This window comes from Pocillopora verrucosa, chromosome 5, assembly GCF_036669915.1.
Source record: "Pocillopora verrucosa isolate sample1 chromosome 5, ASM3666991v2, whole genome shotgun sequence".
NCBI lineage: Eukaryota > Metazoa > Cnidaria > Anthozoa > Scleractinia > Pocilloporidae > Pocillopora > Pocillopora verrucosa.
The window spans coordinates 72,303-96,846 of NC_089316.1; the positions used below are offsets into that span (position 1 = coordinate 72,303).

General features: G+C 38.1%; 1 protein-coding gene and 2 pseudogenes across 1 annotated transcript; 2 read left to right on the top strand and 1 right to left on the bottom strand.

The window, feature by feature from the left end:
• Positions 1-1,954: 1,954 nt before the first annotated feature.
• Positions 1,955-8,927, bottom strand: LOC136281205 (endoprotease bli-like). Its single transcript, XM_066167486.1, has 11 exons — positions 8,679-8,927; positions 7,511-7,648; positions 7,257-7,321; positions 6,631-6,719; positions 6,194-6,375; positions 5,547-5,741; positions 5,157-5,257; positions 4,426-4,659; positions 3,684-3,967; positions 3,148-3,213; positions 1,955-2,530 (listed from the first exon to the last, which is right to left on the bottom strand). Exons 1-11 carry the CDS (start codon positions 8,736-8,738, stop codon positions 2,439-2,441), a joined length of 1,506 nt encoding a protein of 501 aa, XP_066023583.1. The 5' UTR covers positions 8,739-8,927; the 3' UTR covers positions 1,955-2,438.
• Positions 8,928-11,107: 2,180 nt separating this feature from the next.
• LOC131790050 (uncharacterized) lies at positions 11,108-12,055 on the top strand (annotated as a pseudogene).
• Positions 12,056-18,751: 6,696 nt separating this feature from the next.
• Positions 18,752-20,494, top strand: LOC136281128 (uncharacterized; annotated as a pseudogene).
• The last annotated feature ends 4,050 nt before the right edge of the window (positions 20,495-24,544 follow it).

Genomic DNA, 24,544 nt, shown 5'->3' on the forward strand with positions numbered 1-24,544 from the left:
TTGGCCGCTCTTTCTGTTTATCTTCAACTAGCAAGTATGGCACCAAATCAGTTCCCGTCGAATGGTCGGCCGTTAAGCGGAGAGGTCGAGAACAGGAGTGATTTCGTTAGAGGTCAAGTCTTGAAGAACCTTCTAACCTTTTACGCTTCAATAAGGGATCAAAATGTTGTAAGAAATGGGATTCAGTTGAGGGCAAAACTAAACTATGATCGATCGAGACGGGAAAGCAACGGAGAGTCTTGTGATCAGTTCAGCGTGGAAGCAAATTGCTCCAAGTGTGGATTCCACGGTATTTGCGTGCGCGGTTCTGCAAGAATTTCTCCTTGGCTTTCTTTCGCTTTAAAAACACAGCGAGAGCTCCAAATTGACATTCCCATTAATCTTGTGCAAGTTCTCGGAGCTCACAATTCCTACAACAACAGAGCCAGTGGATATGGGGATTTAGACGATTGTCATTGGCCACATCAAACAGATGACGTATGCATCGCGTTGGCCAATCAAGAGTTTAGTTTTACGGACCAGCTAAACATGGGCGTGCGCAATATGGAGATTGACCTCTGGAAATGTTTTGATAAAATTCGCATGAGCCACGGTAACCAAAATTTTTTAGTTGGATGCTTCCCATGGGATGCAGAATTCGCTGATGGAATGAAAGAAATCTCGGACTGGACTAATAAACACGAAAACCGGAATGAAGTACTTGAAATACTTTTTGATGACCACACAACCCGCCAAGAAGATTCATCGATAAACCAAGTTATTGAGCAATACTTCGGTGACAGGGTCTTCACACCAAGTGACTTAAAACAGAAGTTTGGCGATAATTGGCCGAGTACCAGACAATTACGTGAAATGAATAAAACAATAATTTTCTTGGACGGAAATAATCATTCAGCCCGTTTCCTCCATGATCATTTGTGGAGCAAAGGCTATACCGTAAAAGGTTTTGAGGCACGTGTTAAAAATTGTTCTATTGTAGGTAATAGTAAAGACAAAATTAGAGTCTATAGTGATAGCACCGTGTATGGACCAGTGTATAATGGTATTAGGAACGTAGGAACGATCATGGACTTCAAGAAATATCTAATGTGCGGTGTCAGCGTTCTTAGCGCGGACCAAATAAACGCCGAGCTCATGGAAACAGCTGTATTCACGTGGGCTAAGGGTGAACCAAAACAAGCCATTAATGAATCTTCATGCGTCGCGCTCTCACGTGACATAAGATGGTATGTGAGGGACTGTAACGAGAAACACTATTACGCATGCGTTTCGAAACAGGAGGAAAACCGCTGGAGTTTGAGCGCGGGGGTGGGAAAGTATTTTAGTCCTTTGTGTAAGGAAGGAATGGAATTTAGCGTGCCAAAAAATGGATATCAACATCAACAGCTCGTTCAAGCAGCTCAAGGAAAGACTGTCTGGTTAAATCTAACGTCATTTATACCACTGCTTCTAAATTAGACATTCCTCGAATTTTTTTTTTGTACCAGATTTAAATTTTGAAAACAGCAGGGAAAGAGCGACATAATCATACATTGTAACCATAGCTTAAAGCAATAGAGAGAGAGGTTTCTACTGACAAAAAAAGGTCAAAAACGGAGTCATAACATTAGAGATTTTTCGCATGTAGTAGGGTTACATTCGAGCATTGTCTAGCGAAGGCAAACATTGAATGATTACAATCTAAAATGCACATATAAGAGGCATTGTAGTGTTTTGGTGGTCAACTGTTGTCCCATGAGCAAGGGTCAGTATGAATGTGACAACTCAGTGTGACGATAAGTTTTCGCACACTAAATTTGACTTCGCGAGAACGTACAAAACGGGGGGAAATTACTCGGCAGAGACCACTCGGCTTGTGAGAACGGAAACTCGCCACGATTTCCTGGTACACGGAGATCTACTTCGAGTGAGCTTGTACGGACGTCAAGGAAGAGACAGCGTTTTGGTTCCACAGTAGACTTTTATTTGTACTACACAAATCACAATATTTGAATAAGGACACAAAGGAGCGGAAAAAGGTTAAACGAGAACTACTTAAATATTCCATCAGTTTCTAGGACGAAAAGAATCTCAAAATTAAAAAGACGGATGCAATAAACTCGAAGCCATTAAAAATATGAAATTTAGGTGCGAATTCACAGCTCTGATGTTGAAAGTATACCCATCTTAACTGCAGTAACGCAGCATAGGAAATAAAAGTGGAAAAGTAATTAAAAGTTTCTGCTTATCTATGCGAGGTTGGTGTGGAAACTATCGTATGAAAGGAAATTAAAGTTAAGAGTATAAACTCAGCTGCTAACTACCATGAAAACCAATTTTTCCAGAAAGACCATTAACTCTTATATTAAGCTAAAATTTTACCAGTAATAAATAAAAAAAGTGCTGTGGCTGCCATGGGCGACTTCCAGCAACAAATACTGGCGTTTTCCTCATTCCTTTTACTCCTCATAACATCGTCCATACCGATACACAACAAATTGTATCGCAAATACACCCAGTCCCATGGATATCAAAATGTCCTCCCGTGGGACTGTAAAAATGAAATAAAAACAGCAAAAATGGTTACAGCTAGTATCAACGTCACTATTTAGCCTCCAAGATTGCAACAAGTTTTTTTTCCAAAATTGGATTTATCATAACCAGGAAAAAATTAATCAACGATGAATGAGATCACTGTATGATCAATAAGTCATCAAATGAGTATTCACCGAATACTTGATGACTCATCAATGAGCAATTGAACCAAAATAAAAAATCTCGTAAAGCATCAACTACGAATTGATTTGTTTGTTTAAAACTTAATAGAGGATGTCAGCATCCATCGCACAAATTTGAAATATTGTGGCAAGTCGCCCAAAATTCGTTTTCTCTCCTACTTTCCAGTACATTCGTCACATGAGGTCACACAACTCGGGTAATATTCAAGGTGAAAATTTGCATATTTGAGCGGTAGAACGAAAAAAATTATTTCTCGAAAACTAATATAAATTTTTACAAAAAAACTACACCGCAATTATTAGAACAAATTGTGCTACAAAATGTGAAAGTAGGAGTGAAAACAAATTTGGGTGACTTGCCGCTGTTTGTTTGATGCATGCTGACATTAGCTCTTAAGTTTTTAGCTCGACAAAATTTGAGTTGAGATACCTTTGCCTGATTTAAGTGGGTCTGAAGAAGTGCCATACAATATCAAAGACCAGCTGTGAAGTTGACCTATGGAATAAACACTGAAATATTGCCAAACAATCGTAAAACATTAACAATTCCGCAGTCAGGAAAACGGTATCCCCATAAAAGCTGAATTGCTGAATCTATGAACATGTGAAAGATTTACTTCATCAAAATACCGTAACTAAAGGCTAAAAATGTGCGGTCCCTAGCGTGGAAAGGTAGCACTAAGTTTTTGCTTAATCAATAAAATAAACATGTGATTGAGCAAAAGAAACGCTCAGCCTCACACCACCCCATCACGATGAGGAAAGATTTGCTCAGCTTGAAAGTACGTAACTTAGGCCGACCAAAATTTTCAGGTAGCAAATTAAAGAGAGCATTTGACGTACAACTAACAGACGAAGTTTGATCTGCTATTTCTCAGGATTGAGAAAAATAAGAAACAAAAACAAAAAAAAAACCACCGACAAACACACATCAACTCAACATTTTAAAAGTAAGTTATAGCTCACCTGGACTTCGACATGGCTTGTCAACACAACCAATTTGTAGCTCCCATTTGCCAGTCGGGTCTTCTCCCCAGTGGGAAAGAGATTTTATAGTCCAGTCCGTCAATCCTGTTAAGTTGTCTTGGGGCCGCTCTTGAGTCATTGAGGTTGTAGTGTTGCTTGGTGCTCTCAGCTGAAGGGACAAGTTACCACGGCGAAAGAAATCTAAATTGACTCTGATCTGCACGTGCTCCATAAATTTAATTGCACAATCTTTCACTTCTATTGACACCGTCCCTGGGAGTTTTCTGAAACGAAGAATTGCAAAGAGACTAGGTTGATCGCCGTCAGTAACAATGTTTCCTTTCCTATTTCATAAAAATGGCCACCTTGTTGCTCAAAAGCCCAACATCAAGTTAGGAGAATTTGAGGAGGTGCTAAACGCAAATTTTAGGCAAACGTCTGTTAACAGTTTTTAAGAATGACATGGGGTACTAAAAGGGGCGAGAGTGTTTTCACTGATGAGATTTGCGGAGATGATTGCTCACTGAAACGAAAGGACGGGTAAGCATCATTGAACTGTTTTTCAAAAACCTCAACTTTCAGATAATTGATTTCAATAGTTCACCTATGAGATCGACATTTGTTGTTTAGTCAAACAAGACGTAGGAAGCCAGTAAGGTCTGCACACGTTAAAATGTAAGTTTCTGCTTCCGAAAAATGAAAATCGAAAAAAAAAAAAAAAAAAGAGAAAATCGACACTCACATGTCTTTGTCATTGCCTTTGATCTCGCATTTTATCTGCTCTGGCACCTCCTTCCATTTACTTGCTAACATCACCATCTTGCCAGCGTCCATAAGCCCAAAGCCATAAACCTTGCTAATATGAAACCCTGCTTTGTTTTGCAGCCAGTGGCCTTGTTTGAGCCAGACTCCACCAGGCGCTGCTCTTGCACTGTTGGCTATGATGTGTTGGACGTCGCGCCAAGTTAAGTTAGGGCTGGAAGAGGAAAAAAGCTGAGTTTAATAACCTTTAACTCCAGCAGAGATTCCTCGAATTTACGCGAGTGGAATTCGTCTCAATCCCCTCGATTAGCGCCCACTCATAGAAGGGTCGTTCCACTTACCCTTCGACACCGATAAAGACTGGGCAGTGAGGGATTCTTTAGCAGCATCAAGAATAATTCACACACCTCGACGGAGCTCCAGGGACATATGCACCTTTACCCCCGTGTAAACTACAAGTTGTTTTTCACCTTTAGTTTTGCGCTTTGTATTTAGTGTTATGAATGGTGGTTTTCATTGCATACTCTTTAAGGCGGCAGGACTTGGTTAGTTTTCTTGACAAAGAGGAGGTCACATGCCCCCTTAAAACCAGTGTTTCACCCCACATGCCCAAGCTAAGTTTTGACTTAAGTACGAGAGAGGACATATTCATTCTGTGCAACCCGCCTATCCTTACTTATGAATATTAACTCTATGACATAACAATCTTACTTTGCTTGTAGGGTCAGTGCAATCAGTCCTGATGCAATGGCAGTAGCCGCTGACGTGCCTGCGAAATTGCTGACACAACCGGTTGCGTTATCAACAGTTACCTGGATGATATACGAAATTTTCAGAGATATAGAGAATGAAAGAAATTATTAACTCGGGGATAACGTTTAATTTAAACATCAAATTCAAGCTACTTTCGCGTGAGGCCAAAAGAGTTTAATGGGTCTGACGTCATCGTACATATTCTCGACTGAACGGAATGTAACCGACGTCACGCGTATTTGTGTTCACTCCGCTCGTTTCAAAATCCAAACACCAAAGGTACAGGAAGTTGGATAGAAAGAAACGAAACTTTTTAGGTTACAAACTGTATTAACTCATTCCACTTACAATTCCTTCAGAGTACGCGGTGGCCATGATTCCAGGACATTCTTCTACGTAGCTGGGACGGGATCCATCTTTATTCACACCGTTGATGGCGATAGTGTAAATACTATTCACATACGCATTGTATGCACAGCTGTCTCCTTTTTCACCGCCATTTCCAGCTGCAAACGTGTAGATGGCACCTCGTTTATTACGACCCTTTGTTTAAAAGAAGGGTATATATATATATTAGCCAATAAGACATCGTTGACTATTTACAAGCAAGAAACTCATTTAGTTGAAAGTATACAATATGTAACAAGCCATCATTTTTGGCAAAAACCTTGGATAAAAACCTAAAATCAGGTCCAAATGCAAAGGCTGTCCACTTCGAAGTGTTTACAGATGGAAACCAACTAAGAATAGTTAATGCGCCTTCGTTCGTCCTTCACATATGGTTGAACGAAGGCGATCGCGCTCAGACCGCTCTCTCAATAAAAATGTCAATGAAAATGAAGATAATGGTCACAGGTGTAAGGATAAAAATAATGGTGGCAAAATATAAAAAGGTTATAGAGCTGGGAAGATTGTGGATAAAAGATGAAATATTTAGTGAGCTGAACGGGATGATGTTATTCAATGGTAAAAGCTCTAATCACTTGATAAAATACCTTTTTAATGCCTTTTTCTAAGGCTGCACTGGTCAGCGGTCCAGCAACCCCTATTTTCCTTCCCATGTCATCCAATCCCCAGCTGTTGGAGTATATGTCAATACTTCCTAGCTTGTGCGTCAAGGCATCGGCCCTTATTTCATCAAGTGATGATGCAGATTTATTGAAAGGGCGGCGAATGCCTGACATAAGAGAATACAGGATTCAAAGTCGGTGTTCTCCTCATGAGAGGAGCATTATACAAATATAGAAGCATGGAAAACGTTTTACTGTGTTACTTGAATCCTTTTATTCAATTATATCCACACTTCCTTTTTTCACATTTTTTCCTCTCGAGTCTGTCAATCGCACCGTCTAACTCCTTGAATATATTGGTTACAATGGGTAAACAATAAATTAAAGTCAAACGGTTAGGCTATACTCCAAATGTTAATTACCTGCAATTTCTGCTTCATAAGCGATTCCCACACCACATAAATCATTATCGCGTTTTCCAGCTATAACACCTGCACATGGATTACCATGTCTGTAAATAAATGGAGATAATCGTAGATTGGTTTCACTGTTTCAAACCTTTGTAATTTGTTACAAGCCTAAACCTGTTAAAGAAGGGAAACGATCTTTCCAGGTGAACTGCAACCAAAGAAATTGCAGAAAAAAAAAGGTGAAAATATCAGGACTGGATTGAACTGAATAATTTCGCGAGAAATCGGAAATGGCCTTTCATCGTACATGTCAGAAATTCGTAATGTTTGTAGACTTTGGTGGGACTCGTTGTAACCCTTGAATTGACTCAGTAGACTTCGTCGATGATTTAGCTAATTTTCGTTAATTTTGCACTTTTCTTAACTGCGTTCAATTCTAGAAATAACTCGCTATTCTTTCGCCCCTCCCCCTCCCCCTCTCCTTGTTTTCCTTGACCAGCTTTCAATTTCTCCTCACTACATCACCCCTGAATCAAATATTAAGGTCACGAGAATCAAGGAAATGATAAACAACTTGTAGAGAGCAGTATGGAGAATATGCATACTGATGTTAGGCTGTAAAGGGATAATCAGCTTACTTTGATACTTGTGTTTCAAATGGCATCTGTTTGCTAGGCACATAATCATAACTCAAATCCGCTCTCTAAAGAAATAAAATGCAAAGTAAACAAACAAATAAATAGTAGTCAGTAATCAAGATGAAAAGGTTAAGTCCCTTTCCATTTAAAGCAAATTCATCATTTTTAGTATCATTTAACTAAAAAGCTCCAATTGATATTTTCAAATTGAATAGAATTAAAAAAAAGACTGAAAATGGGAAAGCAATAGTTACATAGTTGTCTTTTAGTTCAGGATGACTGCCATTGACTCCATCATCAACAACTCCCACCACAATTCCTCTTCCTGTATAACCAGATTTCCAAGCAGCAGTGACATTAAGTGTTGGTTCATTAGATCCCTCAGGTCTTATCTAAAATGCAAGAAACATCAGAAGAGTGGGATTAGAGGAATTACCTGTTGATTGAAATTCAGTGAGCTTACAACAGATAGTCATCACAGTCCATTCCTTCTTAAAACTGAACATAGTTTTTTATGCCAGATGAGATGACTGGAAATATTGCTATGAAAGGCCTTTGATATGGAAAGAATATCATTTAACTCAAAAACTACACCAGTCAATCATGTATATAGGTAGGTCACATAGCATTAAGCACAGTGACAGATTATCATTATTATTATCATGCCAGTAATTATCATTATCATCACTAATGTCATTATCGTCGTCATTAAATTGTTATCATTTTCACTGTTATCATCGTCTTTATCGCAATCACCATGATCATCATCACTCTCACTGTTATTCTCACTGTCACTGTAATTAAAATCATCATTGGTACATCCAATGGTATAGTGCAGCTTAAGGATGAGGGAACACCTATACCAGTTCCATATGCACAATTTTATATGTAAGTGTATGCATATGTTGACACCTGAGTTTGAAAATGCATACATACAAATTAAACAAATGCTCCTGAGAAGACATATGTGCTCCGCTGTCAATACTACACTGTAGACATGGTCTTACTTGTATACGCATCTATGTCCATTTAACAAGCATATTTTGGTTCCCTTATCTATTAAATGTGGTGGTAGACATAGGTTGTAGTGAAAACAAAGACCCCCCGAAATCTAATTTAAATCTTTAAGACCTAAGACCTGAAACCGACGACCCCTTCATGATCTTGAGACAGGAAGTTCGCATCATCATTATGGCTTAACCAAAGAAAACCAGTGAAAAGACTTACAACCTCTCTGTTCACAGCGTTAGTTACTGTGATCATTCATCAGTTGAACAAAAGCAAAATTGCCTGAACCAGAATTTACTTGTTTTCGTTTCATTTAATTCCTATTTGTTGCTTTCTTAATCTGTTTTTGAAAAAGCTAGTGCCCTTCAAAATTTCCCTGCTCTCCTCATTCTAAAAAAAAAGATCAGAGCTTACCGATGTGAACTTTTGACCCGGCTGACAGCAGTTGGTGTTACAGCCACGCTCTTCATCCATACTAGCATGACATATGGCATAATTCCTTCTTTTCAAAGTTTATTTGGTTTTGACAAAACTGCATTGGCCGAGGAAGCCTTGGAAATATTTTTTTCTGGCGGCATTTGGAATTACATCTTTCTTATTCAGGGCACTTACTTAGTGGGAAGGGCGAGGCAATGGAAGACATTACGACTTCAACACGGACAAAGTGTGTAATTCATTAAGAATGCCGGTTTTAATCGACACATGCGCAATGAAGCGCTAAATTACCTAGGGACACTGGACACCACTAAGTATCCTAGCGACCGATTGCAGATTCATCAAAACAAGTTGACCGGCTTTATCGATTGCAAACCTGTTTTGATCGCACGAGCTAAACGCACAGTTGAATAAAAACGTGATGGCGCTTCCACAAACTGTGGGCTTCAAAGCTGAAGCAGTCGATGAAGAAAGAGTTTGGTGTGCGAGCACTGTTGAAGAAGTACACGATGATTACGTGATCGCTTCCTTTGACGGCTGGAATGCGGAGTGGAATCGCCGCGTCTGTGATCCACGAGAGATCAAGGATCGAACATTGCCTGATCGGAAAAGAAAGCGAAGAAACCTTTCCCTTCAGCGAACAATGTCTTTGCTCTAAGAAGACTGACTTTTACTTTCAAATGCAACCCAAACTTATGTAAACAAAAAGCTCAAATTACGGTCCGCTTCAATTTCAGGCGTGAATTTGCATAATCTTTCATGGACGAAATCTTTATGACTTTCAAAGATCTATTTGATCAAAAACTATTTTCTAAACTACATCTGCTTTATCTTTATCCACTTAGCAAACAAAGCTTTCCAAATTACGGTCAAAACACCAGACGTAGTTCACTTCGAATTTCTCGATCTATCCTAGTTTCTCAGACCACATCCAAACAGGTTTTACTACACACTTCCATCTAGGACTCCCAGTGGAACTTGACGTAAAATACGTCACGCGTTACTAGGTAACACTGCTCATACATATGCACGAACCCCACTCAAGTGGGGTTCGCAGAATTACACACTTTGTCCGTGTTGAAGTCGTCATGTGTGTTTTATCACATCCTTTATCACTATCAATAAAGAGAATGAGAGGTCTTAGTTTTCGGGTCTTTTTCTTTTTCTGGTATTCATTTTCGGGAATCGGTGTTTGATTGCATAATTTATCGCTATTAGAAAAACCGGGACTGGATATTTCCGGCAAGAAACCAGAACAAGATCATAAAAAAATTAAGAAAATAAAGAGGTCTTCATTTTTGGGTCTTCCTATTTTGGTCTTAGTTTTTGGAGATCTTCGTTTTCGCTACAGCCAGTAAACACAGTAATATTAACATACTGACAGACGAAATAATGCAAACAAAATTAACTTACAATATACCACATCTCACGAAGTTCCGGGTTTATGTCTGATAGTTTATACTTTTTCTCTTCCTGATGCATAAACCATTCAACCTGAATATAAAGAAAATAACGAATTAATTATAAATTAAGAAAGATGTTTTTTCGTCTTGACACGAGCGTGGGATAAAGAAAAATTCTGAGTCCCCACGAGGAATCATAGGGATTCATAATATATAATCATAATCATAAAACGTCAGAAAAGTTTAGCAATTTTCCAAACGCTTTGACTGAAACAATATTTTTATTGCTATATTAACCAACGGAGGCATCGGGAAAGGCATCGGTGACACCGGGAAAGGCATCAAGAAGAATGATATTTACGATATGTAACTTGTTGCATAACGGAAAAAAGTATCTTGACTTGTTTAAGGCGTAAATCACAGTCGGTTTGCTTTTCACTTGAATTTTGCAATCTCGACTTTCGATTCCGGAAAAATGAAAAGCTAAGCAACTCTAAAAAAATTTCGTTGTAGATTTCTATATTTTGAGAGTCATTAATAAGTTTGTTTCCACAGCCTTTAGATAAGAAATTTTAAATTTCCGTCACCTGTAGTTCTTTTAGTGTTTATTATATATATATTCAATCGCCTCATTTCACGTGAAAAAGGCATGTAAGTATGGGGTTCTTTTACGGACAAAATATCGAACATGGATACATTAATGTTTTGTTCAATTACTTTATTGTTATGTGTTATAATACAAGTCTTAAAATAAAATAAATCAATTTCATCCGGAATACATCGATTTTGGATGTCATACATCGATGTTGTGCAGCATACATCGCTTTCCTGGCTCATTCACACGTGACCTTATATAACTAAAAGATGTTCAATAAAACTAAAAGATGTTCAATAAAACTAAAAGATGAGGAAGCGGAAATAGAAATGACCGGAAGTCAGATTAAGCAAGAAGCCCCGGAAACAAACCCTTTCAAAATGGCGGAAATAAAGGCAGATTATCAGTGATGTTTGAGAAGCACTACGCAAGGTGTACGGATTTGGCTGCCCAACTTCGAAGAATTTTTTACGTCTTTGGGTAGGCTACTGGAAAGTACAGAAGGGCAAAGGAACACTGCGTCCTACGACTCGGCTGAATTTTTTAGTCGTTTACGAGAAAACGAAAGAACTCTTGTCACTCTGACGCTAGGAATAGAAGAAGCCTTCCCAAACGAAGTTGAGGTGATCTCTGATCTAAACGAACTTGTTTTTCTTATGAGCGAACTTTCAAGGGACTTTGACAGAATTTTCGAGGACTCGGAACGTTCTACGTTTACTGCACCATCGTCCCTAAACGATTGTCTTTCAACTGTGGCAAGGAATGGTTTAGTTGGCAGACCAAGGCTACAGATCTTACAGCAAGAGCTGCAAACTCTGACAATGACGCCGGTTTTCGTTGGGCTGATACCGGAAGAATTCTTGGAATCTCCGGAAGAACTTTGCGCCGTCTAAGACATGAATCTGGGTTGCCAGTTGGTGTGGGAGAGAATTTCAGTGATGTCTCCAACGATGACCTTGACGAATATGTGAGGGAAATTCTTGAAGTAACACCAAGCGCTGGTCAACGCCTGGTTGAAGGGGGCTTAAGGAGAAGGGGCTTCCGAATCCAATGCCATCGTATTCAGGAATCTATTCGAAGAGTGGATCCGGTTCTTCGCACTTTAAGAGCAGTGCAGCAGATAATTCGTAGAGTGAACAGTGTGCCATGCCCCAATGCGTTATGGTGAAATAAACGAGTTCTTTGAAGCGCTATTTAGTTAACACTACCTTCTTTCTAACGAGTCTCTGTTCAGAGGGGTCTCAATTTTTAACAGGCCCCCCTACACCATTAGAACCCACCACCCCTCTTTTCAAAATAGTTTGTTATTTCTCTAAGGGCAACACCCCCCTGGGGGGACTCCTGTATAAAAAGGACAGGGATGCTCGTTATACTTTTTAGGGTTTAAAAGTGCAGGTTTGGTACCTCTTATGGTGGTCAGTTCCAAAAGGTCCACAGCGGGAGCTTTTGTGCTATCTCTTAGGTAGGATCTTGACAGCTAGGGTTAACTGTGTTGTTTCAGAATTGTTTCCTCTTAGATGTGAAAAGCATATTAAGCTATGCCCATAAAAAAATTACTAATGATAATGTAAATGGGAAACAGTAACAATAATCAGTTATAATCTCAAATCTAACAGCCTTAGTAATACAAAGGGGTGTAAAACTTTGTATTACTGGGAAAAAAATACATGATGTTATGGTGGCATAATGTACTAGATGCTTCATAGTATAAACACTTTAAAACTGAGATCTAGCCTTGATTTGCAATCACTCAAAACAATATTGCAAAACAATGTTGCATGCATAATGGCTATTGCAGAGAAGTTTATACTCTTGTAAATGAGCTCTTGTAAGCTCTTTTTGTTGGTGTTGAGTTTATCATGCTGTTAACGAAACAGTTAATATGCTAAGTAACTTGAAACTGGAACTTTGAACGTGGAACATTTCCTAAGTAACCTAAACGGATTTAAAAATTTTATTATTTTATGTGAAGGGTCCACTGGCATATTTCTCTTGGCCACTGCTTAGGAAATTAACAGAGATTTTGTATTAATTTGAGCAGTAGAAATTTCTAGCAATAAAGGAGCAAAACATTACCATAAACATATGTAAAGTCATGGATAATTGTACCAATTACAAAGATTTTTTTCCTAAAAACCTCAAGTTACGCCCCCCCTTATTCAATCTCATAGTGATTATGATTTGTATGTGTTTTTTATGTCCTATGAAAAATTATGAATAAAAATTGGTTTGTGGGCCCAAGAATAACACAACTGTTAACTGAAAGTAAGATAAGGAAGGATCATCCTTTCATGTCGATATCTTGCCATAACCAATTTTGCCATAAGCAATACTCTCATTCAATAATTCTTCTGATATCAGCCCAACGAAAACCGGGGTCATTGAGCAGAGTTTGCAGCTCTTGCTTTAAGATCTGTAGCCTTGGTCTGCCAACTAAACCGTTCCTAATGCCACAGTTGAAAGACGATCGTTTAGGGACGATGGTGCAGTAAACGTGGAACGTTCCGAGTCCTCGAAAATTCTGTCAAAGTCCCTTGAAAGTTCGTTCATAAGAAAAAACAAGTTCGTTTAGATCAGAGATCACCTCAACTTCATCCGGGAAGGCTTCTTCTATTCTTAGAGTCAAAGTGACAAGAGCCCTTTCGTTTTCTCGAAAACGACGACTAAAAAATTCAGCCGAGTCGTAGGACGTAGTGTTCCTTTGCCCTTCTGCACTTTCCAGTAGCCTACCCAAAGGCGTAAAAAATCCTTCGATGTTGGGCAGCCAAATCCGTACACCTTGCATAGTGCTTCTCAAACATCACTGATCATCCGCCTCTATTTCCGCCATTTTGAAAGGGTTAGTTTCCGGGGCTTCTTGTTTAATCTGACTTCCGGTCATTTCTATTTCCGCTTCCTCATCTTTTAGTTTTACTGAACATCTTTTAGTTATATAAGGTCACGCGTGAATGAGTCAGGAAAGCGATGTATGCTGCACAACATCGATGTATGACATCCAAAATAGATGTATTCCGGATGAAATTGATTTATTTTATTTTAAGACTTGTATTATAACGCATAACAATAACGTAATTGAACAAAACATTAATGTATCCATGTTCGATATTTTGTCCGTGAAAGAACCTCATGTATCGGCCGGTAAACTGGTACAGAGGATCGTCAGTTGGACATGTGACGTCGACTTGGAGACATGTGATAGACATATGATAGACGTATGATACAAAGCTGTGATAGGTAATTGCACTTTTCACAATCGTTACTTTGAGATGAGCAAAATCTTTTAGTTTTCTTGGTGCGTTTTGAGTTGAAATTTTGAGGCTCGTAAGTTTGTTCAACAATACTTTCCTTTTGTTGTGATATTTAAACGCTTTGACGGTAGCATTTATCGAATTGTTGAACAATTTTCGTTCTTTTAAGCTGCCTTGTTGAATTTGTGCGTTGCATTTTGCGGTACTATTGGGGCCCGAGACTGTGCTATTTGCAGCAGAATTTTGAGGCTTGGTAAGTTTGTTCAATAGTCTTTTCCTTTATTATGTTATTAAAACATCTTGTAAAATTTAAAAAACGATCTCTGGCTAAAACTTTTAAAAAATACGAGCTTTCGGCTGTTTGCGCTACAGCCTTCAACGGGTAAAATGAAATTTTTGGCGATAGCATTTATGGAAATCTGAAGGAATTGTGTACCATTCCGCCTTGCGCTGTGTAGTCAGCTTTGTCAGTCGACCGCTTGATATCAAACAGCCCTAGTTTTTATCGTTTCAGGAATCAAAGAAAATTCGAACATTGTAGGCCACTGCTAGCGCTATTCAGACCCGTAATTGTGAATTGTAGTCTAAGAACGTATGACCCACCGAGTTGTGCAGCTCGGCGACGGCAAACGACCATGATTTGCGGTCGTATTACGAGTAAAGGGGTAAGTTTCTAAAGAAACTGTGGTGCTGCGTCGGTGGGAGAGTAAAGCAGGTACAGGAAATTTAGGGGTAAAATTTCCGCACAACCCCATACTATTGTAAGACAAATCTCTTTTCCCAATGGCAATGTATTGTTTTTGCATTGTTAACTCTATCCAAGAACTGAAAGCAAAATGTAGTATGTGCTGCTGCTGAGGAAAACTTACCCCACAATGGCTGCCGAGCTACTCGTAATACGTAATTTAATGTTAACAACTGGGTTGAAAACGTAAATTAGCCACCGTAAAAGGTAAAAAAGCTGACGTTTCGAGTGTTAGCCCTTCGTCAGAGCGATGGCGAAGGGCTAACGTTCGAAACGTCAGCTTTTTTACCCATTACGTTTTCAACCCAGTTGTTAACCCTAAATTGGTAAAGTTTCCGCACAGCCCTATACATACGCGGCAAACTTCCTCGTTAAGTTTGTTTCCAAAACGTAGCACATGCATCTCGATCGATAACTAGACGCCATCTTGGATTTAAGTGAGCTTGAAGGTTGTGTATCAATCATCCATCTTAGTGTCTTCTTTATAGCACTTTAAAGATCTCTTTCCTAACTTAATTTTGGAGGGTCTATCTAGAACGCTGACAGCGTAACAAAATGTTTAGACAAGATCTTTACTAAAAAAACTTCTTTTTATTTCCAACAAAGGATCTCAAGGCAAGTAAAGCAAGGTGAACATCGCCAATGACCAAAAAAGCTTTAGACACGAATGAGTTGTTTGTGAAATATGAGAATGATGAAAAGACAGTGGCCCAATTATTGAAATTGATGTTGAGATTAAACAGACCTTCAAGAGCAGAATAATTGTATGATATGCATAACTTTCACATGTTCACTTGGTCTTTATAATATATCAAATCTTATCATGAATCAAATGTTCTCGATCATGAAAAAATGGTTCTTTAAAGTTAAAAAAACATGCCGTTCTGCCTGGTTGTTAAGGTTGTCACACAATAACTCTTTTGCGCCTAAAGCTTTTTTGGTCATTGGCGATATTCACCTTGCTTTATTCACCTTGAAATCCCTGTAAACTTTGTTGGAAATAAAAAGAATTGGTTTTTTACCTGAGATCTTGTCAAAAAGTCAAGTTTTTTTTATAAAATCTGACCAAGTGACATGATAAGTCTTTACGGTGTTGTTGTCATACAATAACTCATTCGCGTCTAAAGCTTTTTTGGTTAATGGCGATGTTTACCTTGCTTTATTTGCCTTGAGATCCTTATAAACTTTGTGGGAAATAAAAAGAATTGTTTTTTTTAGTAAATATCTTGTCTAGAAAGCCAAGTTTTTTTAAAAAAAATCTGACCGATTGATATGATGAGTCTTTGTAGTGTTGTCACACAATAACTTGTTCGTGTCGAAAGCTTTTTTGATTGTAGGTGATGTTTACCTTGCTCTCTTCACCTTGAGATCCTTATAAACTTTGTTGGAAAGAGAAATTGTTTTTTTTTTTTACAAAAGATCTTGTCTAGAAAGCCAAGTTTTCTCAAAATAATCTGATTGACTGACATGATGAGTCTTTACAGTATTGTTACACAATAACTCGTTTGTGTCTGAAGCTTTTATATTCATTGGCGATGTTTACCTTGCTTTATTCGCCACGAGATCCTTATAACCTTTGTTGGAAGAGAACAAAATTGTTTTTTCATTAAATATCTTTTACTTTTCTGTATGTCTATCTTCTAATAAGTTGTACTGGATTGAAGACCAACTCACTGATGTCTCTACTGGATTTTACATGTTGGCGAGTTGGCTTTGGCGAGTTGAACCGTTGGCGACTTTACTGGATACTGTGACATTCAGCCAATTATTCATTATCATGCATGCCCACAATATTGCTCCTAGAATTTTTCCAGTATATTCTTCAAACAACAAAACGGCAAATTTCTACCTTTGTTGCAAATTTAGATAGATATAAGCCCTGAACACCACTCAAGAAAATGTTTGGGGAGATAAACAGCAACAACTGGCAAAGCTGCATTTAGCATACACAGATGCACTATACATTTGGTATTAAAACTTCCTGTAGGTTCCAAAGGCAACAAAGACTTGACTGGTCAAAGCCTTGTTAGACTTAAAAATACACTTGGAAAAATCAGTTATATTATAATTGATGAATACTCTATGTTAGGCCAAAAGATGTTTGTGTGGGTTGACAAAGGGTGCCACCAAGCTACTTGTTTAACTGATGAACTCTTTGGTGGCAAATTGATAATGATGAGTAGCACAATCACCATGCCCATAGGGGGTTGACTGCAAACTTTCAATGATTTCTTCTGTTTTACACTTTCATTGAAGCCAAATATTTGCTTGGTAAAGTTGTTCTTATTGATTATAGTAAAAGCAAAAAATCAGAAAACCACATTGCTGTCTTTGAGAAAATACCCGTGAAAGAAGAAAACTCGAGCCAATTTTGGTTGTAACGCGTAACACAATCTCAGTGGTAACATTTTTTAAATACATTTTTCACTGAAAGAAAGCTCGTTTGAGCAAACAAATTACACCTAATGATAACACACAATAAACACTACATTTGAGCAAAACTTTGACATTTCAAGTTTATTAAAACGCATAGAAAAGATTTATCATTCTTAAGTATCCTTTGTGTAACGCTGGGTTTCAGAATTTGGAAGTACACCAAGTTGTTGTCCGCAGAATGACTGAACTGGAATCCTGTGGGAACAAAAACACATTAACCAAATGCTCATACTTGGTGTTCTAAAATAGCGAAAAATCAGTCTAAAGGATTGACTATAAACGGAGAAATATCAGTGTAAAACAGTCGCTACGGTTTTGTAAAACCTGATTACGCAATAATATTTTTCATCAACTTACCTGCTCCTTCGCTACTATACTTCAAACACGGCAAAGTCGGGTTTCGAAATCGATTACACTTCAATGCTCATAAGTTTCTCTTGTCATTTCCAAGTTTTCGGGTCCATATCTTTAGAAACGGCCAAAAAATTCACTTTTGACCGAGTCACTACGCTTTTTACCATGTTGTCGCCATATTGAGAACGGAGTCTCGCCACAAATGCCACCAAAAGCGCTATGTCAGGTGTCTTCAAGCTCAATAATTTTTCTGAGATTTAGCCATCCGTAAATATCGCTTCAAGTGCGCTTGACAAGAGGTATGGTTAACAAAAAGGAAGAAAAGCTTGCGAGGATCAAAGAGTGGAGGAGGAAAAAGCAGGAAAAGAATAGGCTAAGGAATCTAAAATATAATGAAAAGAATCGCAAAAAGAGAGCTGAATTTCCAATAGAAAAATGGTGATGTGATCTTCAAGTTGTAAAAAGAGGCAGAAAGTCAGTTTTTAGAGTGCCAGTTGATCTCACTAGGGAGATACTAGCCTCCATGTAATACAAAATGTTATTATTTCTACTTTTTACTGTGTCAGTGAACTCGAAATTGATTATTTGTGAAAAAGACCACATCCACAAGGGATTATGGGTAAATACAAATTTGAATCAAATGTGACAAAAATAAAATAGTTTGAAATAAATCAGTTGTAATAGTAAATGTGAATTTAAAACAGACCTAAAGAAGTGATTTTGTCCCAAACTAGCAATTTTCACATTTTCCATACATGTTACGGAAGTGGGTATGGTGATTGTGCTACTCATCAATATTAGTTGGTGATCTTGCCCAATTACCACCTGCAGCAGATAAGCTTCTTCATCACTAAAACCCTTAAAATGCTTTACAAGAACAAGGCCATTTAGCTTATCTCATATTTAACACTGTTGTAAAATGAACATTAAACCAGAGAGGAAAAGGATCAAACTCACAACAATCTAGATTCAGGGATTTACTAAACCGATTATGTACAGGGGATTGCACTCAAATTGACTGGCAACTTCTCTTAACTAAACTTCCATCAACAATAGACAACATCACTTCTTTTAAAGGCACTGTAAGACTTTACTATAGCAATGATGAAGTTGCAAAATACAACTTTGAAAAGCTTTCTGCATTGCAGCAACCAATAGCAAGGATTAATGCTCAACACTTGACTGCATGAGCTAAAAAGACCAGTGCTGATGAAATTTCAGGACTAGAACCTTTTGTTTTTCTTGCAAGAGGAGCACATGCCATGCTCACTATGAATCTGTGGACAGATGTTGGTCTATGTAATGGTGCAACTGGAATTGTTGTAGAATTTATATGTGCTATCAATCAGCAACCCCTTACTTGCCTATTGCTGCTATTGTCATGTTTGATGACTATACAGGCCAATCAATTAGTAGCAACATAGAACAATGTGTACTCGTATGTCCAATAACAATAATGTCTGACACATTGGGTGATGTGAATGAAAGACAACAAATTATTGGTTCTCAACCTGACCCAAAATATACCTTTTGTCCTTTTCACAGATTCTACCACTCCAACTGTACCAGAAGAAATATATGCTATATACATGGTCTATCATCAGTAAAGAATGCCAGCAACTCTGAAAAAAAGTACTTCAACTACACACTGCAATGCCATGCTGTTTGTTTCTCACAACAGAAACAATCTGAAAGTACAACATTTGTGAAAACAAAATGTGCAGGTAAAATTTTAAATTTTACAACCTCCACAAGAGATGACTCAACATTAAATCACCAAAGGAAGGTAATTCCAAATGAACAAACCACTCTGAGGATCTGATACCCAGTGGGGTGGTAAGCAGCTTTTCTGCACTGAATAATGTTGCCTCCGAGCAACTCATCAGCACCAAAGCACAGGTGGTGAACATTGCAGCAACAAAAGTAGTCAATACGCAATATCAAGGAACATTAAAGAAGCAAGAAGTTTTAATAAGAGACCCTACAAGCTCCATTAGAGTTATTCTCTGGGAATCCTATGGCGACACCCTCACCCTAAATTCAACTTACATTTTTAAAAACTTCAAGGTGAAACTATATAAAAATACAAAGGAAAGATACTTGAATACCACCAAAGATGTGTCATTTCAGGCCAACGAAACTTCACCATTTACTCAGCCATTAAAAGATGTAAATGCAGAGTTGGTAAGCATGGTAGCATCAACAATTAATGGGAAGATTATAGGATTCCTTCCAATAAACAACTCAATTGGCTGCATATCATACAGGAAAAAAGTTGTTCCAAACAGACAGTGAAGACCTTGGACAATGTGAAGATTGTAAACTAGCTCAAAACATTTCATCTTGTGGAACACAGTGATATATGAGCATACTGGTACAATCCTTTACAAACCCAAGTGAACAGTACAGACTAACTCTTTACCACCAACAAATTCAAGAACTTATAACTCACATAAAGTTGGATTTGAACTGGAACAGTGTCAATAAAACAGACATGACACTCGCAATATTGAAAGCAAACAAGGTCATCAACATAACTTTTGATTCGCATTCAAACAAAGTACAAGCAATAAGTTAATTAGCATAACTATACTTGATATTCTTTAACCATGAGATGTGATAGTTGCATTTTTCCCATTTTAGGAGAAACATTTAAAATTTTGCCTTAACCTACAATCAGTTATTACCCAAGTATATTAAACTTCTGTATAATTATGTAAATTACTATGCTAAAACTCAGACTATTTAGAGCCATTTTCACTTATCATAGGTAGTTGTACTTACAATTACTGTTACAGTAAACATGGAAACCATTTTACATTTATTTTATAAAATAACTAAGGAAAGAGGAACAAAAACCGTGTTTACATACGCTCATGTAAAATGGTTTTATGGCCAATCAGAGTGCGAGTACCATTTGAATTATTTTATAATTATAGTTTAAGATACCAATATGTTGTATTAGTATACCAATGGTTGTATTAGTATTTATATAATAAGATCAGTTATACATGCGTTTTGATTGGTTCTCACTTATGATCTATTGGAGGACAGCTGCGCCTCGTGTACCACTTTTTTGTTCTTACCAGATTTTAAGGTTCTTTGTGATCCATTACTGAACAGACGCACGGCAACTTTACTTCGTGAGACTAACATTTGACGATTAAGCTTACTAGATCCGAAAGACCTTTATTACAAATAAAGTTAGTTTGTTATTACAAACTTTATCGCCCGGCATCACGGTAAGGAATTTTAACTGCTTTGAAACGTAAGTACTTACATGATTGTCGAAGGAGAGTTCGTACGTCGTGGCGAACCTCTTGACTTCTGGCCGACTACCAAGTGTGTTAATGGACCAGACAGTGTGATTCTCGTTTGCAAAAACGAAAGATATGAAAAACAGAGTGTACCTTGAGAACTCAGACATCGTACAAAAAATATCTCTGTGCATTTTGCCGATTACTTTCACATTACCACAACATGGTGCCGGGGGTCGCGTGACTCGCAGAGTCACGCAAGTTTACTTCTCACTCCGGGCCTGGTTCCATAGCACGCGAACCCCATCAATCAAACCAACATGATATCGAGACCAGGGCCCAGTTGTTCAAAGGCCGATTAGCACTAACCCAGGGCTAAATTTTAATCTGGGTTTCCTTATTCCTTTACTCAAAAGCCTTTTTGGGATAATTTTCAGTGTTATATTTGAAGTGTCAAATAGTCATACTCTAGACTAAAAGAATTTGACTGAATTTCCTTTTACAGCTTTTAGACCTGAAATCAGATTTCACACTAGCCCTGGGTTATCTTAACCTAGCTTTGAACAACCCGGTGTCCCAGCGGATTTGGACCCCCCTAGAATTGGACCCCCCGGTCCAAATCCGCTAGCGGATATGGACCCCCCCGGTCCATATCCGCTAGCGGATTTGGACCCCCGGGGTCCATATCCGCTAGCGGATATGGACTCCCCTCCGCGGATTTGGACCCCTTTAACAAAACTGAGTAAAAACATTACCATACATAACTTCCTAATAGAAATAATAAAAATTTAGAAAGTAGGCTTTCAAAGAAAGTTTTTTTTTCAGAAAGTAGGTTTTTATTTTAAAACATTCTCGTAGACGTGATCTTTTTCTCAGCATTGCGTCTCAATTTAAGATTTTCGTTTAATTAACCTGCAGCTGCAAGTCTGTTGTTTACCTCTGGAATGAAAATGAAACGTAAATTTTGAAATCATTTGTTTGCTTGCCAGTTCTCTTGAAAAAGTGTGAAATATAAAATAATAACAACCGTTGAATGCGTGAAAGCTTCAATTATGATTGTTTTTTTTTTTGGTTTTGTGAAATACCGATTGCTCGAATCTCGACTTTTCGAAACTTCCGACAACTTCAACAAAAAGCCTTTAGTCAACGCAATTTCTCGAATTAAGCTTTATTTTCACGAAGGTTCGAAAGAATCGGGAATTCGCTGTTCGTTTTCCTCAACTGATATATTCTGATATATTCTTCAGAATTGTATTGCAACAGAATAAGAAAGGGTTTGGTATGAGTTTCAATAGTTCGAATCCAATAGTTTGTTGTCATTTAATTCATGCGTAGGCTATTCTACCAACTTAAATAAATGTGTCAGAAATGAAACGATATCTGCCCTTTTCTTCGTCAATTATAGTACGCAATCTTGTGTTGAAATTTTAACGGACATCGCCTAAAAGCTCGCAGTTGGAACAAGTTACGAAAAAGGAATGTTTAGTTGGGGGGGGGGGGGTCCAAATCCGCTAGCGGATATGGACCGGGGGGGTCCAAATCCGCTAGCGGATTTGGACCGGGGGGTCCAAATCCGCGGGGGGTCCAAATCCGCTGTGACACCGGCCCAGATTGTTTATTTCCTCTGAAATATGGTATGTCAGCAATTTCAGTGACACACCTGTGGGCAGCAGAGTGAAAATATTCCTGGGACGAGTTCACTTTCGTCACGACATCGAAATTCATAATGGCTGCCGAAGGGCAGGGTAAGAGTCGTTTCTTTTACGAACATTTTCCGTCGTAATTTATCCTCTCTAGGTTTCATTTGTTTTTAAAGCCTTCCTTCAACCTCGTATCTATTGTCACAGGGTCTCAGCATCGAAAACCAAGTAAAAGAAAGCTTCCTTCCATGGAGGAATTGATCAGTAAAGGTAAGGAATTTTTGGGTATCGGAAGAAAGAAACCACGCAAAAAAACGCATTATGAGTTCAGAACAGATCCTACTACTGGGATACGAAGCAACAAAGGAACCTATTCTGGTCAGTTTGATTTTTATTTCCTTTTTCTTATGTCCATAATTTATCGAATCGATAATTGAAAAAATGGAAAATAAATAAGTCAAATTGGTTGGAAAATTTTAAACCGTAAATAAATTTACACCACAACAGATGCATGAGCCACAAGTGAGTGCATTCAGCTGTTTCCCATATGATATCCAGGAATACCATCTTCTGTTCAGTTTTGAACAGAGCATGAACTTGAATTTCTCTTTTTATCCAGACTTCACAGAAGATGCAGACAGTTGTACATTTCAGATATCCACAGATAGTAAAATGACAGGTTTGTGTTTTGTATGTTTTGATTCCAAATTATTTATAATTTTGCATTTCTCTCTATCTCCCAATTATTATATGTCTGTCAGTTTGTCTGTTCATCTGTCTGTCTGTCTATCCACCTACTTACTTATATCTATCTAAAGGAGAAATGAAAGAGATCTTATTGGATGCTCAAGAGCTCGTGGCCAGGTGGCAGCAAGCTTACCCTCCCAAGAAACAGATGTGGGCTGGCAGGCAAACATTGCCAAATGAAAGTTGGGCACAGTCCCGTGCAGAGATTTTTAAATTTTTCCTTCAAAGCGATTTTGCTGTCCCTGATGATGCTGTGTGTGAAAGGTGTTTGAATGAGGTTGCTGTGGTTAAATGCCATGAATGCTCAGCCTCACAACATTTCTGCCATGGCTGTGATAATGTCATTCATGGATATTTACCTTTTCATGATAGAGATGCAATTGTCAGTGGGCACTATGTGCCTATCCCAGCAACAACATCACGAAACAGCAAAGGGGAATGGTTGATAGTTGGTGAGTATAAGTAATCTTTTTTTAATGACATAATTGTATTGATTTAAAATCTTTACTGATGCAAATATTCTAACTTTAAAATATATCTTTTGTAACAAATTTCTAATACTATTTATAAAGTTGTGTATCAAACAAATACCACAGACTGCCATTTATTAGCCCTTGGCTCATCCCACTTCACAAGGGGATTTAGATGGGCTTATAACCAGGAGAGCCTATACCTGGGAGGGCTTATAAGCAGAATAATTTTTTAATTGGCAGAAAAATGGGCCTACAATTGGAGGGGTTTATAAGGGGCAGTTTACGGTATACTGCTTATTGTGCATTTTAACAGAACACGCATGACATAGCAAAATGGCACAATCGCCGTGCAACCTTCATTTGCCGTCCATTGTGGTCATCTTCAACATTCTTTGCCATGACTGCAATTGATATAGTTAGTTATCTTATCCACCAAACTTACCTAGATCTCTCTAATACCTAGAATTGAAAATTATCGCATAAAACTATATCTGGTTGGTTATTGTTTCTCCAGTTTAAATTTAGTATTTTAATCCTGCGCCTATATTTTGTCAGGGAGAAGTCTGCCTCTCAGAGATGTTCTTTGCACAAGTTGCAATAGCAAATGCAAACCTCTTGAAATATTACCTGACAGTCACTGCATTATTGTTAGTTTAAGAGGTAATTAAACCAGTTGCTAAATGCAGTTTAGTACTAGAGAAAGGTAAAGTTAGGTAAATTACGTGTCGTTACCGTCTTGGACCAGTATGCTTCACTGGGCTTAATAGCTTACTTACCTGCTTCTAATTAAGAGCCTGACTCACTTAAATCACTTGGATATGGCTTACCAAGCCAATCCAGCTCATGGACTGCTATTGTAAGAATTGTAACTATTGTGTGTGTGTGTGTGTGTGTGTGTATGTATCTATGTATGTATCTATGTATGTATCTATGTATGTATGTATCTA